General features: G+C 36.9%; 1 protein-coding gene across 1 annotated transcript; it reads left to right on the top strand.

Annotated features, from left to right (window-relative positions):
• The first annotated feature begins 9,757 nt into the window (after positions 1-9,757).
• On the top strand, positions 9,758-19,796 carry LOC128138929 (sodium channel protein type 5 subunit alpha-like). Its single transcript, XM_052780718.1, has 3 exons — positions 9,758-9,902; positions 18,352-18,635; positions 19,644-19,796. Exons 2-3 carry the CDS (start codon positions 18,381-18,383, stop codon positions 19,794-19,796), a joined length of 408 nt encoding a protein of 135 aa, XP_052636678.1. The 5' UTR covers positions 9,758-9,902; positions 18,352-18,380.
• Positions 19,797-19,994: the final 198 nt, after the last annotated feature.

Genomic DNA, 19,994 nt, shown 5'->3' with positions numbered 1-19,994 from the left:
GGGGGAGTGTATACATGGCTCAGCCCAACGGAGAGCATAAAAACTGAACAACTAACAGAAGAATTACAAAGAGAGCAATGAACTTGAGCTGCTTCAACCCACGAACTTCTTCCCGCTGACTAGGGACCCCCAGCATCATGATGGTGAGTGTATTACAGAGAGGGTAATTGAGATTACACTGGTGGTGTGATTGAACTGTATATTGCAATTGCTGTATTTTGCTAAGTGTAACCTTACATATGTAATGTGATTTCAGCATATTATGTATCGCTCTGCTAAGTCAAAAATCCCATGTAACATGAAATATCTTCAAATAAGTAAATTTGATATTAAACATCACACCCTCCATGTGTGGAATATCTAAAAGAATCTGGTCAGAGTATTGGACTCTGCCAGCCAGGCATGGCTGTTCTTTCTGCAATTATCCAGAGTCAAGAATATAAATGAGCAAACATTTAGAGAAAGGCTTTTCTATTTGTTAAAGATGGGGCAATGGTAAAAGAAAAAATTATGATTTTAGAACCTATTCGCTCATCTTAATGATTGTAGAGACAGTGACAACAGCAGCCTTCATTTAAGGTTATAAATTTTGTATGTTTATCTATGTATACAGAAACAGGTATTTTAATTGCAGTGCAATTAAATTAACTTCATAATGTTTCATAGCATGCCATGAATAATATATAAGAAGTAAAGTGAAACCTATCTCCATATTTTCTGGTTTGATGATGCTGATTAGTGGATTTGAATACTACCTCCAGCTGTAGTAAAGGAGTAAACAATGGCCTTGACTGGCAGAGGCTTTCTTTTCCAAGTGCCACATCATTGCCCCACTCATGTTATAAGAATTCACACTGTCCAGTGAGCTATTTCTCACAGGAAAATGCAATGGTTCAAACCTGGCTCTGTGGCCACTGCTTAAATAATGCCCATATTTTGTAGATTTAAGCAAAGAGGATCACTGTCAATGTCTGTGGAGTAATAGCCATTTACTCACAAGACACTTTCTGGCTTTCTGAAGGTGATTTAGTAAACCTGCTTCTCTATATAACCAAGTGTCATTCCATCCTTCTTGTAAGGCTTTTCTCTTATTCCATCTTACTATGTGTTGAAGAGCATAAAGGTATTTACTGGATTTATAATGCTGCTGGCCTTTTGCTGGTGCCAGTCCTACCAAATGCAAAGTTGAATTCCCAACTCCTTTACTACAGTAGAGAGAAAAGTCTCTGGCTGGCTTCAGGAACCAGGAAAAGAAGTAAATCCCCAGAAATCTTATAAGAAGGTCTGCCCTTCCCAAACACTTAGCAATTGGATGGTATGTGGTATACATACCCCAATTAAAAAACAAAGACAGTTCTACAGTTGCCCAGTGTTCTAAGTGAAAAGTAGAAGCTTGCTTGCATGTTCCCATAAATCCCAACAGTTTTAAGATTTTTAGATATAGTCAAACCCAGCTATTAACACTATCCCTTTAGCTTTTGCTTGAATTTTAAGCCAAAGAGTGTTTATGGGCCAAATACCTCACAAATAAAAGCTTTTAACATACCAAAGTAATGGTTGCTATAAAGCCTTTTTTTTGTGTGTGAAAAATGTCAGATTTTGCTACTTTAAAAAGTAATCCCTGCCTGATGCACCAGTTCTGGTGTTATAAACTGATGATTCTGTGCAAACAAAATGATCCTTTATGTCAAAAGTCAGCCTCCCCCACTGAAAAAAGAAATTGAATCCTGTTTCGGTAACTGAATAAAATGTTGTATGAAATTTGTAGATAAAGGAAGCACTTCCTTCCTTTTCTCTCCCACCTTTTCCCACCTTTTTTCCTTTTCAACTTTAATTTCTTTATGTTTTATGTGTTGCAAGAAACACATTCTACATTTACCCCATTTTCAGTCTGGGGCAAAGGTATTTGCTGATGATAAAAACCTTATGGTTAAGATATGAGAATTAAACCAGCCTCTAAATATCTTGTGCTGTATGTGTTTTATATTTGGTACCTAGAAAACATTTGTATTCTAGTAAGTAAATAAGAATGAGCGTGCTTATAAAATAACATAAAAGCGTGGCCCCAGTTACAGGACATTTGATTTACTTGGGGAAAAAAACCCCAAATTTATGCATTTATATGTGCAAATAATGCTCGTGTGTTTATGATATGTTACAAGAAGTGCCAACTGCAGTAGACAGATTGCTTGAATTTTCTCTTTTGGAGGATAATGAAGCTCACGTGTTGCAAGAAATATTTGGATGATTAACACCAGTGAGACTGATGTTATTTCAGATTATTACTTCCTCTGGCCTTGATATTATTTTGACACAAAAATACTTGTGGCTGACAAAGTGCAGATGCTTAGAACATAACACATTTCAATAGCAGGAGAAGATCCCTTTGGCCTTCCAATCACGTGTTCCTATTTCCACAAATTCAAAGCTCTAGTTGTAGCTTTAAAAGATGACGATGAGATAAATGATGAAACAAATCCTAGATTTTTTCCATTCTGTTTGTTGAATTTGATAGACTTTTAAAGCGTGTCTTCTAAGAGGCAATTTAGACACTTCTCTTAGCATCGTCCAATTATGCATTGGCTGCAGCTCACTGTATCTATCAAAGTATTACAGATGCTTTCATGTAGGCAATATATTGCTTTTTCAGACCCAAGAGAGGGGAAAAATCAGGCACCCCAGCGTCTTCTCCTTAAGTAGGTGTTGAGCAAATTAGCCCCATTACAATTCAACATGCATTAGTCCATTAAAGAGCTGGAGGAAGATTCCTTTGTGTAAATGACCAAATGGTTTCACTGTATATTTGTATTAGTCATTTCCTGTTGTTCTGTAATGAAAGTTCTTGATATCTGATATTTAAAAGATCTTAATTTCCACATAAGCATAACTCTAAAAAAATAATTTAATGAAAGAAAGCATTCCCATATATTTAAAAAGGTAATTGGTTATTTTTGAATACCATCAAATTAAATTACTTTTTGACTCAAAGAACACAACAATTTCTTAATTTGCAAATAGCCTTATAATTACCTATAATTAATGTGGCTCCTTGTATACAAAACTTCTCTTCCTTCCCAAAATCATTTCTGCTGCTGTTCCCAGATTTAATGGTAGACCACGCAAAAGAGCAGGTATTTGGACCCTCAGTCAGAGGACTTTGACATCTCACCTGGAATGAACATGCTCAATTCAAATCAGCAGGATCAGGGCTCTTCAACTCTCTTGAGACACTAGGTTATAGTAATGAACTAGTGCCTTGACCATGAAGTTTGCCTCTTCTCACACTCTTTCTGTTACCTAAGAAGTTTAAAGATCAACTGAAAATATATAAAAATTGGAAGAAAATAATACTATATACTCAGTTCTCTTCTAGCACAGACTAGGAGAGCCAGTGAGGCCATCATCAGACAGAAAACCCCAAAATAAGAGATGGAGATGCTGAAGAAAGACCTCACAGAAACATGTAATAGATGCTGAATTACATTATCAAGATTACAAAGGAAAAAGTGAAAATTCCTGCAGAAAACTGTTGAAGATTGCAGGCAGTGACAAGCTCCTCTGTTCCAGATAAGGTGGAAAGAATAAAGGATGTAGTTAAAAGTGGGAACCTGGCATAACGAGCTGTTAGGGATTATTCAGCTTAGATCTTCTTTTACAACTATTTTGCACACGGAAGAGGACCTCATTTTCTAAACAGTGTTTGACATTCATTTTTTTCAGCTATTCCACTCTGATGAATAATACAGTCTCTAAATCACCATCCTCTGCCAAACAGATGCTTTAGTCAGTCATCTTATTATGTATTAAATAGCTTATCCACTTGTACTCTGTGTATAGGTCCTTAAAATTGGCTGCTCCTGAAGGATACAGTTTATTCTTACCAGCCTGGACCTTCATTCCAGGGCATAATATCTTCAGCTAACTAAAGTTGCCTCTGATTTACAACAGATAATCATGCTTTTGTGTTTTGCTTCTTCATAAAAAATAGAAAAATAGTGGATAAAAAACGTTCCTCAAAGAGTAAATATCCAGTCTCTGATACAGCTAGGGAAATCTCCAGGTATACTTTATGCTGCTTGATGGAACAGTATTAGGAATATTAATTTTTTAACTTGATTTACTTCACTACCCTAATTCTCTTAGTATTATTTCAATAGACCACTGAGGAGAGAGAAAAGAGCAATCCATATTTTTCCATTTGAGTAGACGATAAGCAAATTTTCCTGATTGAAATGTGCATCGAACCATTTAGAAAGCTGAAGATTACTGTATGTAACAGAATGATTTTAATACATACTTACAAAGAAAGCAATTTCCTGTTACTCTGTAATACCAATTATCTGTTCAAAAGAGTCTGAATTTTACATCGCCATGATTTTTTTTTTTATATAATTTCATTCTCTGATAAAAGGAAATGAGATTCCTTTATACTAGGTCTTTATTTTGACAAAAATGCCAATTAACTACTTTATACCATTTAGACTTCACTATTATGTGAATCAGAAAATGGCTTCAGCTATTCTTTTAAAATAAAGCAGCAATGTAATATATTATAAAAGCTGTTCTAATCTCTGTGCAGTAAAAGGCGTTCATAAATCACTAAAAGCTCTCTGCAGCATCATTTCCTTGGTTTCAGACTGGGTGACGAATCCCACATATGTTAATACTTGTCCCATAAACAGCAATTTATAAGGGTTTCCCCTCTTGACCAGAAGCTTTCAGTCTCCACTGTATTATAAAAGTGTTATAAACCGCTCCCCCCCCCCCCCCCCAAACCCCACACTGAAAAGGTTCTAGTTTTGTAAAGTCACAGGAACATTGTACAGATGAACATAGCTCCTGAGCTGACAGAGTTGTGCATTTTGGAGGTTAGTTTCCATACAATAATTTCATTGCAGAATAAAATCAACAACACATCCTCAAAAAAAAGGAAATTTTATTATATAAATCTCATCATGGTGATTTCTTTATGGGAAAGAAAAAGCATAAGATGGTTGATATGGTCCTTAATTTATCTGTTTAAAACTATCAGTTAAGTGATTCTAAATGAACTGAAATTGTTATACTGAAATAGTACATATACAGAAGTTGCCAAATTAATTTTTTTCCAGTGTGTTGGTTGGCATTAGAAATCACAATACTTGCAATTGAAAAGCTATAATTTATTATTTTAGTTACAGGTATGCTGCTCAGAGTATGTAAGGTTTCTTTTGATTAATGACTATATAATTCTGCATTGCATATCTGAAATCTGTCAAAGAATTTTAACATGAAATATTGTTAGCAACAGTGAAGAAAAGGTATTATAACACTGACATTTTTCCTTTCTCAGATGAAAAATTCAGGTCTATTTTACACATTAGATATTAACACTTTCTATTTGGTTTTCATCTCCTTTTTCCCCACATTGTGCAGCTGAACTGGTTCTGACTGATGCATCTCTGTGAAATGAAAAACTAGGATCGGTTACAAAATGAAAACCCACGCTGCATCCTTGAAAGAAGATGATAGTGAAATGCGAAAGGAATTTACAGTTAAGATTTCCAAATCACATGTAACTTCTCAGAAAGGATGAGAAATTAATCTTTACTAAATCTGGTGATGTTGTGAGATTCCAGAAATACATTAAAAAATGATTGCACTTGTGCAACATCTCTGCTTTCTCCCAATTAAAGCTGTCATTATATTTGCTATTGTGTTCCTGTTACTATAGCAATGAAATCTATGTAAAAACCTGGATAGATACTGACTGATTGCTGCACCTGATATACAATTTTTCACAATCTACCTTCCATTCATTATTTCTTAAATTGCTATAAAATAGCATAATTTATCATAACAGATAGATATGTACACACATATCAATTACGGCATTGTCAGGAAACATACAGGAATAAGTTGGTGGTTATTTTTAGAAGAACTAAGAAACGAAATTATTTTGTACTATTTTTAAGTAACCATTCCCTACCCCAAAGTTATTGCTACACTGTGGAGGGTAAAACTGACGGACAATTTGAATCTCACTTTAAGCTGACTGTTCAGCTTTATTGTAGATTAAACTACTTTACATTTAATGAATTTTCTTCTTTTCTAATAGCAAACATACATCACATGAATATGTTTCACTTGTCTTTAAGTATTAATTTTTATTAAGTTCAAATATCCATTAACATCAAATATTTACCCACTTCCATTAAGCCATTTCTGTATCATTTTCAAATGCAGATATTGCTCAGCTTTTTAAATACTTCTATACATTTTCCATCTAAACACCTTGATTTTTTTATAGACTATTTCCATATGTTTTCTTTGCAAATGGGGAATGTTTTTTAGCTCTTCTTTTTTGGCCCCATCCCTGGCAGTGTTCAAGGCCAGGTTGGATGGGGCTTTGGGCAACCTGGTCTAGTGGAAGGTGTCCCTGCCCATGGCAGGGGGGTTGGAACTAGATGATCTTTAAGGTCCCTTCCAACCCAAACCGTTCTGTGATTCTATGATTCATTTAGCAAGGTTGAGATTTTGCGATGGTAGCATTTACATTTCTACTTTTTCAAATTTCTTTTAGCTTGAGGTTTATTTTCCTCCAGCTGCTCTCACTGACTGGAATTTGTTGAGGTTGGATGTTCTTCACTTTTCCTACTGATGGAAGAGAGGGGACTCAAACAGTCTTGCTGTGAGTACAATGGGTGAAATGAGGATTTAATTTTGGACAGGGAAGGAAAAGTCAATGCCACAGGTTCCTCACCCTTCCCGGTCCAGCAGGGAATCTCTGTTTTCTCTCCACACATTTAAAAGGAGTTGCGACACATCTAAATTCCTGTTTTTACTCAGGGGAAATTTCATCAGCACAGTCAATGGAGCCTAGACAGCTACTTCACTCACCTTCAACTAAACGTGCATTTTGTTCGTCTACTGCAATTCAACCTTTCTGCATTTTTCATGTATTTGCTACCCTTTGGAAACTACACAAGGAGTTGTGACCCAAAGCCACTGCGCACCACAGATGATGCCAGACACCTGCTTTCTCAAGCAATCCTTGGGCTAAAACTGGTTGACTGCTAGAACTGACTTAGTTATCTCTTTGCCATGAGTAGTCAATGGGCTTGGGTAACTCAGTACACACAAGGTATATAGCTTGAATGCAACCTGTAAAAGAAAGTGCCCTTTGAAAACACCTGGGGATATTTTTAATTACTGACAGCTATCCTTATCTCTTATTCAGTCTGGGCCAGAGCTGACAAGTCACTTGCCTATCTCAAGGTTAGTGCAAGGACCTGGGAAAGTCTGACATAAACATGAGATGCCATTCCTGCTTTCCTCACCCATAGATGACAATAAATCCTTCTTGCCTCTAGAAACTGCAGGTTGTCTTTCCCCCAAAGCAGAGCAGAATAGCTAATAGGGAGGAAGCCAAGACTAGCTGCTGTTTCAAGCCTGCTTTTCATCTATAACTTTGGGTGAAATGCAAGTAAATTAGCACTGGAGATGGATATGAAAGCTATCTACGTAACTGATGTTAGAGACACTTTATAGTGGCATTCTTAAAAGTGTTTAGAAGATTAAGTCACGTTGATTGCAATGTCATTCAGACACTGAAAATCCTATTTGGCATCCATATATTTCTTTGGGGGACATAAATATATTTTAAAATCTACACTTATTATTTGTCTGTTCCTTCCATATGAATGCAAGGTGTAGAAATTGATACAAAGGAGGAGAACTTTACCTGTCTTCACGGATACCTAAATGAAGCTTTAAACAGCTCAAGCTTCACAAAATTATCAGATGGTTTTAAAGCTATATAAGACCTATGACAGACAGATAGATTGCAGGAAACAAGAGATAATATGAATTGAACTTGTGTCATAAAGTCTGAGTTGATGTGACTGATCTGAACATGCTACTTTCTGTAAGTGATGTTACTTTAAAGTGTGATAGTGGTGACAATTGTGAAGTCAGACGGATTAATAAATCCTTCATCTATTTTAACCTGCCATGAAATTTCCTAATTTCATTTGTGGATAGTCTTCCTGATTGTTCCAGATGTGCTTCTTGCCATGAAATTAAATCTCCTTTGCAGTGCCCTGTCCAAAGCATCGAAGACATAGTTTAACTTCCTACTGCAATGCTCTCTTTAAATTTAGAGCCTAATGAACCAAAGCTTTTGCCAAAAGATGACAGTGTTCCACCAACACATCAAAGTTAGAGACCCGGTGTACCATCATGACTTCTTTCCTCCATTTCTCACAGTCCTACATACTTTGAAATAAGGTAACTTTAAAGATAGAAGGAGATTGGCAATAAACTCAAATTCAACAGAAAATAAAACAGCATTTGTCTCAGTATATTGCAAGACTACTTTCCTTGAAAGTTTCTCTTCTACCTCAACCAAAGCTGCCAAGGACAAAACACAAATGGGGTAAAAATTTGTTTTATTGATCCTGATTGTATTCACTATAGGGAAGGATCTGGCACCCTGATCTTCTGGGTCAAAACAGTGCTCACGTTTTAATGGATTTTCATGCTTCATAGGTGCCATCTCATATTCCATCCAGGGGTCAGTTGGCTTTCCTTCCTTTGATTCATCCCATTTTAAATAGGTGAAATAATAGACTTCCTGAAAGTGAAGTATGATCTGAAGCAAATGTATCAGCCTTAACTTTACTCTTTAGTATCTGATGATTAAAATTTTTTATAGTGCAGCCAATGCTTAATGCAAAGAAGACATCTTCCTTCTGCCTTAAAAAGTTCAGCAGCGTGGGTAGTTCAGAAATACTACACTCAAGATCCTTCGGATCAGTCTAATTATAAGCGAGATGACACTCTCTGTCCCTAAGGAAAACCACATGGAGAAATGAGTACACTCAGTAAGAGAAATCTTGGTTCTCCTGCAGGAGAGGCAGGATCCTCTAAAATTGCAGGGGTCCCTCCTTGGAGAGGAGGACTGCTGTATTCCCTCCCTGGTTTTGAAGCATAAGAAAATTTAGTTTTATGGACAGAATTTTCCTGCGCCATTTAGCTTCAGGGCCAGAGAATGAGCCCTGTCCCATTTTTCTAGTAGTGGAGACATACCTGCAAAGGTAAGTCTCTCTCTCCTATCCAACAGTGGCTTCAGCCATGGAAGAGTTGCAGGTTTCAGGAGTGAGTGAACTCTTCCAGGCTCCTCAACTACTCCTTGCATATATCATCACATATATATAATTAATCTGAATCATATATATGCACTGGCATTTTATTTATATGTATACACACACATATACATGTATACACACATAGATACAGAGAGGTAACAGTCATCAGTTTTCCTGCCTTCTACCCAGCTTCAGCCACAGTCTTTCAGCATAATTTATAGATTCAGCATCATACATTTTCTGAATTTACTAAAGTAGAGAACTGAAACTGAAATATTCAAATAAAATATAAAGGTTAATGCCTTTAATAAAAAAACCTGTTATAGTACAGACAGCTCTCACTGTGAGGCTGACAAACACGTTTGCCCCATGTTTCCTATCCACTTTGTCCTGCTTCACTCCTGATTTTCTGTGAAAGACACTCAGAAATCCAGGGATGGAACAATATCTTAAAGAAATGCTCAGCTTGGAGCCTCCCCAGCTTTGCTTACTGAGGTTACAGCCTTTCCCATGAGACCTTGTATAATCACATCAGTTACTTTGATGGCTAAATAGACGCCTCCCTCAACACCCTGCATGTACAAATAACACAGTTCCTGAAGGAAGAGTATCTCCAGAGTGGTGAGGGATTGCTGAAAGGGGACATAGCAATGATAAAGGCAGTGAGGAGGTTTTTCCAACTATTTCTTGGGAAATGACTGGGCTGAGATATGTTTCTCTTGCATAGAAAGAAGTGACTCCTCGAACCTTCACTTAGAGGGGATGGAAAATAATGTAAGTCCTGTGGTTTACTGCACTTCTCTTCTTAGAAAAAAGGTGCTTTGTGGTAGGGTCTTCTATAGGATTCAGTGACCTTTTATTTGCCTAAAAAAACATTAAAGAACCTGAGCAGAAACTTTTTTCCTAGGTGAGTGGCATGTAAAAGAAAATGGTAAGTGGGGAGGAGTGAATATTTATTCCCTCCAGTGCAGTAAATTTGCACAGGAGTTTCCCCTATGTTTTTGACTTGTTATTTTGCAGAAATAACTAGGGTCAAAAATAACACATAAAGAGTGAATAGGTATAAAAGGAAGTTTTTCTTCTGTGCATAACAATGGCAGAGATTTATATTTTACATACAAAGTTCAGATTCTTTAGCTATAATTTTTATTTCAAAGTAAAGGCAGAAAAATTTCCATAACCTTAAGTTTTATAACATTACTCTTTCTTACATGGGTTTATGCTTCATAACATTGTTCTGATACAGACTAACATTTATTTCTTGAGACTTGAGAAGAATGGATCTTATTTTAAAGGATTTTTTTGTGTGTAAAAAAGGCTTAATTAAATCTGTTTTATTTGTGGAATATGCTGAACTGTGGTAAATGCTTTTATCAAGATAAACTGTGGGGCAGATAAACTAATAAGTGAATATTGATGGGGAAGTAAATTAATGAATGATGCAATCAAGAGGAGAATAAAAATTTGGCTGTTAGGTGGTGAATTAGCAGTAGAAAAAAAGGCAGTCTTTTAAAACTCACAGAAACAGGTCTCTGCTTTAATGAAGCAGAAAAGATTAAGCATTTCTGGTTTGCATTTGAAGCAGCTGCAGTAGCTTTTATCTGTGAGGAGTGGCTTATGTGTGTTCAGTTCACCACAGAGACGACAGGTAAACCTCTAGAGAAAAGATTTTAAGTAAGTGGAATAGAGCTGTGTATTATATGAAGGTGTTTTATTAGGATGATAAGGATGATGATAAACTGTGGAGGTAACCGGTACAGAGACCTAACAGAACCAGGTGTTCTGGAGGTTCTTCCCATGGTACTGGTACTGTTCCTTTACCATGTTTCACAGGTTTTGATTTTTTGTTGTACTACGTTTTGATTTTCTTTGTAATTATTTGACTTGACCTGAGACTATTTTCCATATCAATGGAGAAAAGTTCTTTGAAATTTGGATTTCTTTTTCTAGGATGAAAAGGGCAAATTGTGAAGTTAATACTGAAAAGTGAGGAGCCTAATAATGACATTAAGTATGTCATTATTAAATGACATTATTAAATGACATACCTAATGCAAATGGGTTGTTCAGAACTGACTTCTGATTAGATACATTTTAATTTATTTAGAAAAGTGTTTCTGTGTAGAAAACCATGGCAGACAAAAGACCACGTAATTTGAAAATTTCATACAACTTGTGGAATTGTTAAACTTCTGGCAACCAAAGTTAAAATTTAGATTGTATACTCAAGATAAGGGTTTTTTTTAAAAATTACATGTTAAAGGTTTTCTCACTGTGTTTTATTAACAGGAGTGTTTGGTTTGGTTTTTTTTTCAGATTTTATTTCATGGACCATTTGACTTGTGTTATGTTCTTGGGGAAAAATTTTTGTCTTATGTTGTATCTAAAGTTTTGTCCTCCAAAGCATATATTCAGCTGCTAAGACACCGTTCTATATCAAAATGTACATGATGAAACCAATCTTCAGAACTACAAAATGACAAATCTGTGACACTTTTAGTGCATTTAGTACATTCTGTTAATGGTAAGAGTCCAAAATCCAATCCATGTATTTCACTGAGTTTCTATAACTTCTGTTTCTTGTAATCAAGTCATATCAATATGAGCTAAAAGTTTATAGAACCTATAATCACATTAACCACATTTGAAACACAGCTTACATGTGGCAAGAAAAAAATCTGACGTGTTGGCAGTCTGGCCTTTAGAGCCCTAAATTTCAAATGCAGAAACCCCACGAAGTTACCATTTAGTAATGTTACCTGAATACGATTGCAGCAACTCTTACACAAGTGTCCTTAGCCTCTTGCAAATTTGAGGTAGCGAGATCTTAGTTCTCATTCCTTAAGGGTGAAGAGAACTCAGATTCCCTCTTTTGCTGCAAAGCTTGAATATCCATAAAATCTGCAGATGGTTCAGTACAGCACTATAGAAAATATGTGGTGAAAACCCACAACTTGTCCCTTTCCTGGCTGCTAAATGTAACCGGCAGCACATGCTCCTTCCTTCCACTGTTGTCCTTTTGGCAGGACCCAGCCTGCCCAGCCTGGTGAAATGAATGAATTTCCCTTCCTCCTTCTCCTTTTCCTCCTTCTCTTCCCCACTTCACGGGGCTGAAAAAAGAGAAACTCACATTGTCTGGCCATGCTTCTTAAATCTGTCCCCAGACCAGCTGATATCTCTTGCTATGCCATTTCTAAATCAAGATATATTCCATTTTGCTCAAGGTTTCTAGGCACACATAGTGTTCAAGTTAGGAGAGGGCTGAGTCCTAACATGTCTCTTCTCTTTTTTTTTTTTAAAACTCCACGCCTGAGCTTTATTGCCCTGTCATCTGTGTCCAGCAACTGGTCAATCTTCTTGGTAACAGCATAGGAAGGAGATTATTATCTCAGGTCTCTATGCAATTGTCACCATATAGGACCATAGTGTGCAGGATCAATGGACTCGGATATCAAGACACTTTAATCACAGATATACACAATTTTATGAGTTACATGACTTTTCTGTACTGCAGCTCCAGCCATGCCGTGCATAGTCCTGGGCCATGGGGTTCCTTGGGGTCTTCTCCACTCCCTGGGTTCCTCAGAAGTTGGAGAAATGGTCCTGAATCCTAGTGCTGGGTCATGGAGTTTCCCACCAGTCTTTCTTTGTCCTCTGATTCCCCCCACTATCCTTAGTCACAGGGATGGGTAGGGAATGCCTTGTTGATGATTACTCAGTTCAAACCGCATAGTCATTTTCGCATTTACTGTTGGCGTTCACAATCTTGTTCTGATCACTTCTGAACACTTTTGCACTTCTTGATGACCAACAGGTTGTTTCCATGGTTTGCTATTTCGTTGGGCACACCAGAGCTACCAGTTAAAGTTCTTGGGCTTATGGTAATAACTATGCTGATTATATCTGACTCATCCTAACTCCTACAGCAATGGACTAGTCTATGGGCATTAAAAGCTTTTCAGCTCTTTTCTTTCAGATTCCTGTGTTGCCACAGAGTTTCTTAACTTCCTCAGTGCTTGCAACTGGCCATTTGACAACTTGTCAATTGACTGCTCAAGCACTTACAGAAAGTGATCTCTGCACAGATTTAAATTATTTATGATAGCAAAGTAGCTGAAAATTAGTCCACCCTTACCATGCAAAGAAAATGTGACTTAACGCTACACTAATTGCTAAGAAGGCTTGTCCTGTAAGTAGTCATTAAGGAATCAATGTAATATAAGGCAGTCCTAGAATTTTTTTGTATTCACAGTCTGCTGGTGACTAATGATGTTTACCCAGTCCTACCACTGACTGTAGAGTTACTAATCTTTGGAAGTTTAGCAGTTGTCCATTAGTTGAGGCAGCAAGAAGAGTAGGCCTAATGGACGCAACGAGTTGAATTTATCTCATCTCACTTGAGACATCTCAGGTCATCAATTGTAGTCAACTGGCACTCTGAGATGTGATTCACTTCATCCTGAAAGAAATGTGAAAAGGTGTCTCAGCAGGCAGTTGGAGAGCTAGTGGAGATGTAGCTGTCTAACTCTGAGATGTCTGCAGTGAGGTGAGATGAATCCCACCCAAAGGGGCTTTCTGGATGAATGCGAGCAGGCTTTATCAGGTCTTTCTTTTGTGAATCTCCACACTGTTTGCTACCTTTCTTCCCCAGTGCTGGGAACTTTAAACTGTAAATATGAGATTGAAAGAATGGGATTTACCTCATGCTAAATTTTCTTTTATAGGCAATGAAAAATTCAGTTGCATTTTTCGGCACTCTTCATGTTTCTTAATCTATATGTTTACTTATCATTAGCTGGTCTGTGTCCTCAGTTTTATTGATTGCAAAGAGGGTATAGGGTAGCTAGATCAGCTGTTGCCATCTCCTTTCATTCAGATGCCATGCTAGGAGACTCAGAGGACTGCAGCTCTCAGCCAGGTTGTCTAGAGAAGGTAAACGAATTTGGGGGTTGAACCTGGAATAATCAAAGGTTGGTGCCACAGCTCAGTTCAGGTAAGGTGTGATGTTCTAAAGGTGGGAAACTAATGAGCAAATATGCTGATTATTGTCTCCCTTGGCTATCTCAATGGAGCTACACTGGATGGTGTTATTCAGACCTGTGAGATGTTTCTTGTAGGCTGCTATAAATAGGTAGACTAAATGGGCTGAAGTAGGCATAATATTTGTTTTCCTTATATGGAGGCATTGGGGGGCATTGCATTTTACCTTTCAAATTAATGCAATATTTTATTTCTTTTTTTATTATTACAGTGGTGCATGGGGGGAAGACAAGAGGCAAGGGGCATAAATTGAAACAACGAGGGGTCCAAATGGATTGAGAGAGTCACGTATTGGAACAGATTGCTCAAAGAGATTGTGCAGTCTCTGTCCTTGGAGATTTGCCTGGATAAAACCCTGACCTCATGGCTGACCCATTTTGAGGACTAAGTTAAACTAGAGACCTCCAGAATTCCCTTCCAACCTGAATTATTTGATGATAAAAAAAACCCTACAGAAGTTATTTTCATACATGTTTTAAAGATCATTAAGAAAGTGTCATTAATTCATCTGCCTCAAAATATAGAAAAGTTTCTGAGGAAAGAATATAACTGCTCTACAGAAGCTTTGAACTGCTGTTAACTAAATCTTTCATTATTCAGTTCTATTTGTCTTATCTGCTGGAAATTCAGATGTAGAAAGATGCAACACAGCCCAAGTCTACCATAGTAACTTTGGGTGGTGCAGTTAGCATGTCTTTCCAAGGTCCATACTGATGTTCTTGGCTCCTGAAATAATTACTGGCAATACAAAGAGCTGGATCAGTCTAGAGGCCCTAACTTTTCTTTTCCAGGCATTGGATATTATCACTGAATAAGATGCAAAAGTGTACAAAAATCAGCTACACTGAAGGCAATAATAACATTTCAGTTGTTCCAATAGGACAAGGCTTTTCACATACAGTCTTCAAACAACTGTTATTCCAGTTACTTAAGAGAGAATTTCTGTGCATATTATGAAAGCTTTTTTAAAGCAGAGGGACAGTTTTAACGGACAAGAATTTCAATCATCCAAGACAAAGAAAAAAAAATCTAAGAAGGTAATCCTGGCCACTCTGATCAAACTAATTACCTTGGTCATGCTGATCACAGTCATTGTCAACATGTTTTCACCTCTTTCCATAATAGATCATGAAGCCAAGAAATCAAATAATTGAAGACAACATTTATTCATTAACTGAGGATTGAATGGGGGTGATTGTAATAGCATGAAAAGGAGAGAAAACATCTTTGACAATAACCTTGTTTCCTAGTCTGTCACAACGAATATTCCTAAAGAGGAAAACACATTTGGAAGAAAGCGGGCTTACTTTGGAAAGCTATCTAGCTACACTTTTGGTATTTGAGAAATAATTCATAGAAAATACATTTGACAGATAAAAGAACAAATCATAAATACCTTTTTTTGGTTTTATTATTATTATTCTTCAGTCATGTTGATTTCATTCAGCATTCTCTGGTCTTCAGTCAGTCAAAGGATAAGAAAACTTTTCATTTTAGAGAGATACTAAATGTCACACAATTTTGTAGGTATTTCAAGTCTTGAGAAAAGGCCAAAATGCTACTTTGTTGCTTCTGTGACATCAAGGGCAAAAATGGTTTTGCATTAACACTTTTTACTTCTTTTGGTCAAATTGCTAAGTCTAGCCCTGGTCAGATAAAAAACTAAATACATCTCAGCTGTACTTTGTATGTTATCCGCCCTGAGACTATAAGTAACAGAAATTATTTTGGGGATATTTTTAAAGATGCTTGAATGTATCAGGAACATTTTTTCCAGATTACTCCATTTTTAATAATCAATAGATTTTATTCAGGACTAGGCTGAGTAGCTCAGAATTGCCCATAAATGAAAAGTGTAGTTTAGCCTTCTACTCCATGGCTTGCAGCTGCCATCAATGGAAGTTTTGCTACTGACATGTGAGACAGCAAGCATGAGGCTTTATTTCCTTTCCTTAATGTTCATTCACCTGTGGAGCAATTTATAAAACCACCAGGAAAGACTCCCCTGCCTGGTGTCCAGCTCTGGCCAAGGACCTGCACACTCTACGTGCCTTCATGCTTCCTTTTATTTCCCCATCCTTGGCTTTAGCCAGCAACATCTTGTCCTCCTGGATTTTGCTTTGCCTTCTAATAGTCTTGAGGGAGAACAGTGTGACAATCAAAGTTTCTTTTCTGGGATTTGAAAGATGGTTTCATGGAAGAGAGGACAGAAAACCGCGAAGAAATCTGCAGCAAGCCCAGAATTTTATGGTGAACTTTTGAGATCAGGTAGACTTTTATGGAAGTGCTGTGTGGAGGGGTGGGTATGTTTGGATGATTTGGCACAAAGCAGAATAAAGTAATTATTGTATTCCCTCCGTGCATTGCACCGAAATTGTGTCATTTCATGCATCATTCAGAGCTCTCATTACTGATACCACAACATCTAAATTACTCTGAGCATGAACAAAACAAACACCACTTTGGCTAGCTGAAGACTTGAAAAATTGGGAGTGGATGTTAAGTAAAAGTTCTTCATTTTTGGTATAGTACTACACACAGCTTCCAGACTGTTAGCTTGATCTTGAAAAACGTAATATAATGAGTATTCTTGCCTGAATGTCCTATTTCTCTTCCAGAAATGTTGCTATTTTGTGCTGGAAGCAAGGGATACTTTTCCTATTTATAGTTTTGTGTGCTTATTTAATGGGAGAGGCAGGCAGACTGCAAAAATGAAAAGATTTCACTGCAGTTAGTTTGTCACTGGCCTCCAGCTGTTGTTCTTACAGCAATGGTTTTCTATAGTTCAGCAACGTGAGGACAACTGAAATCATGTTGTATCTGGGGCAAAATGAAATGGCGTTGCATGGCAGGGGAAGATACAGGGAGTCAGCACACAGGTGGTAAAATTATTTCCAGTAAAACAAAGCCTCTTGATACAGACTTTGTGTTTTCCTGGGATGTTGCATATAGTGCCTGGAAAGGAAAGGTGCAAGAGCAGGTCATCTGGCAGTTGTCCGGCGAGGACAGCTTAAACTTTCCAAGATGAAGCTCTGACTGCTAGTTACGAAGTCAACTTTGAAGGGCACATTGAAGTGGTGGTGGCAGCTTCTGGATGGAAAGACCTGGCTGTGTGCCTCTAATGTGATCTTCTTCCATGCAGACTCAGCAATGATACATCCTGCATGAAGTCCTCGACCAGATGGGATCATTTCACAGCCTGCAGATGGGACTGCACTGGCTCAGTAGCTCTATGACTCTGTACTGAATCAACAGTGTCTTCCTAGAGGTTGTAATCAAAGAAAATATTTTAGAGGAATCTCCTTATAGAGCTTTGGAGTGAGTTTAGCACAAGAATGCAGGTCTGGATCATCTTACTCTTTGTACTGTTTTCGGTTTTTTCACTATCAATATATGTGCACTTCATGAGCTTGCTTTGAAGCTTTTCACAGTGTTACGGTAGAAGGTTGGATTCACTATACTGCCAAAGTATGCACTCAGGTAGCATTTAGTTGAACGGATCCTATCCAATACCTGACCAAAATTCTCCATTAAATAATGCAAAATATTTTTCTAGTATAATCTCACTTTTGTTGTTCTGAGGGCCTAAAATATAAGCTTTGTGCTTGATACTTGTCAGATCAAGCATTTCTGTCCACCATGTCAGTCAGTAGTGACTCTATGGATCATGAATTAAATCTTCTGATGCTTGGACACTGCTCATTCCTGTGCTGAAACCACCAGGATGGGTTATCCGAGTATTTACATCTGCACTAGTTAATTTAACACTTGGTCCTTCTGTTGCAGACACACCTTCCACATATTTGGTGTTGTTGGAATTTAGTGGGGTTTACTGTTCCGTTTCCAAATACAGAGTTAAACCAGTACCTTAGGTTTTTTCTGAACAACAGCTCAAGAGCATTTGGGATAACAGGTATCTTAAATGAGATGCTCTAAATACACTCTTAACTTTATAGAGGTCTGCTCACATCCTATTATCAGATACACATAATTTAAAAAAAATACTGAACAGACATCTCACTGAAAAAGGTATTGATCATATCTTTTTTTTTCTTTTTAGAAGCTGACGGTTCAGAAGTTTATGTTATTAGCCATGCATGGGCAAGCAGTTGTTTAATTTTCATAATTTACCTGTTTTGGAGTTACTTGACTTCCTTTCTACTTGTTTCTATTATTTGGACAGAATTAATGACAGGAAGAGAAGAATGAAAAATGGCCGAGTTCTTACTACCTGGTACCAACAACTTCCGTAAGTTCACTTATGAATCCTTGGCTGCTATCGAAAAGAGAATTGCTGCTAAGAGGAATTGTCAAAGAAATACTATAGACCAGAAACCTAAGGAGAAACCACGTCCTCAGCTTGACCTAAAAGCTTTCCAGAAGTTACCAGCTCTCTATGGAAATCCTCCTCCAGAGCTTATTGGGGAACCACTGGAGGATCTCGACCCATACTACAAAGATCGTAAGGTTAGAGCCAACCAAGATGCTTGGATTTTAATTTGTTTTATTGTGCTGCTGTGAAGTGTTTATGTGGATGATCTATCAAACAGTTTTGCTTACATCCCTTTGGAAAAATTATCATCCCTTTCTAGATTAGAACAATGCAGACAGTTGGCACAGCTGAATGACATGCTGTAATCTTCTTAAAAAAAGCTTAATTTTGAATTACAGGAATTAAATAATACAAACTTGATTAACATTTGAATCAGAATGGAAGCAGAAAAAAGTAAAATGGATAAAGGAAGAAAAGAGGGTTTTGAGTCAGATCTACAAGAAATGATAATTTTGTAAATTTTCTTAAATTCCATGGTTTGAAACAATGTGTTCCTCTATATCTCAATGCTTATGTTCCACTTAAATGTACAATAAATGATCACCTAAGTATAAAAATTATTTAAAAACATTTGCTGATGAATCCTTAAAACCTACTTATTCAAGCTCCATATTCTAGTAATGAAGTATTGAAGAATATGATTTTCAATAAAGAACAAAGAAATGGGAACTAATCCATTGGAAATTATGCTTATTGCTTGAGAAATGGTTAATACTTTGAACTAATTTCTACAGCCTTAGAGCTAGAGGATCACTGTCAACAACAGCAAATAATGATAAAGGCTGTGATTCTTCCTTCCACCTCTGTATATCTTGACTCAATGAAAGGTTCAATTTATTTTAAGAGAATAGTCATAAGCAAGATTAGTTCTGTGCACAACTCTTTGCAAGTCCTAAGGTTTAAAAAAGAAGTTCATGCTGAGGAATTTTTTTCAGTTTGACAGTTAATGGGTATTAACTCTTTCATCAGTTTATGATGAAAGAATAGCAAAGTATTACAAAGAGTCTTCCCATTCAAACAAACAGTCTAAAGTTAAAATCAAGCTCTTGCTCATCACTGATGCAACAGGCTATAGTACAAAAATATGTTCTGTGTTCAACTTCCTGAAAACTTTATTTCATGTTTCTTTATTTTTTTAAAAGATTTTCATAGTGCTAAACAAACAGAAAATAATCTTCAGATTTACGGCTACACGTGCCTTATGGATCCTCAGTCCTTTCCATCCAATCCGAAGAACAGCAATTAAAATTTTAGTGCATTCATATCCTTTTGTTGGCTTCATTCACTCTTTTTGATTATGAAACCCTACGTAATCCTGTGCTTTTGTATTTTAGAGCATTGATTGAATCTAGACTTTTCCTCACTCCAGATTACTTCTAATTATGAATTACCTTAGAAATTATTGCCTTGGTGCTGTTGTGCTACTTAAGAAATAATTAGTTTTGTGAGTACTGGGGGTATTGAAGCTTGATTTTCTACAGATTTGTGTTTTG

The sequence above is a fragment of the Harpia harpyja genome, chromosome 1 (assembly GCF_026419915.1).
Source record: "Harpia harpyja isolate bHarHar1 chromosome 1, bHarHar1 primary haplotype, whole genome shotgun sequence".
In the NCBI taxonomy this organism is placed as follows: Eukaryota; Metazoa; Chordata; class Aves; order Accipitriformes; family Accipitridae; genus Harpia; species Harpia harpyja.
The sequence above is the reverse complement of the archived record's forward strand: the minus strand, read 5'-3'. Positions and strand labels throughout refer to the sequence as shown.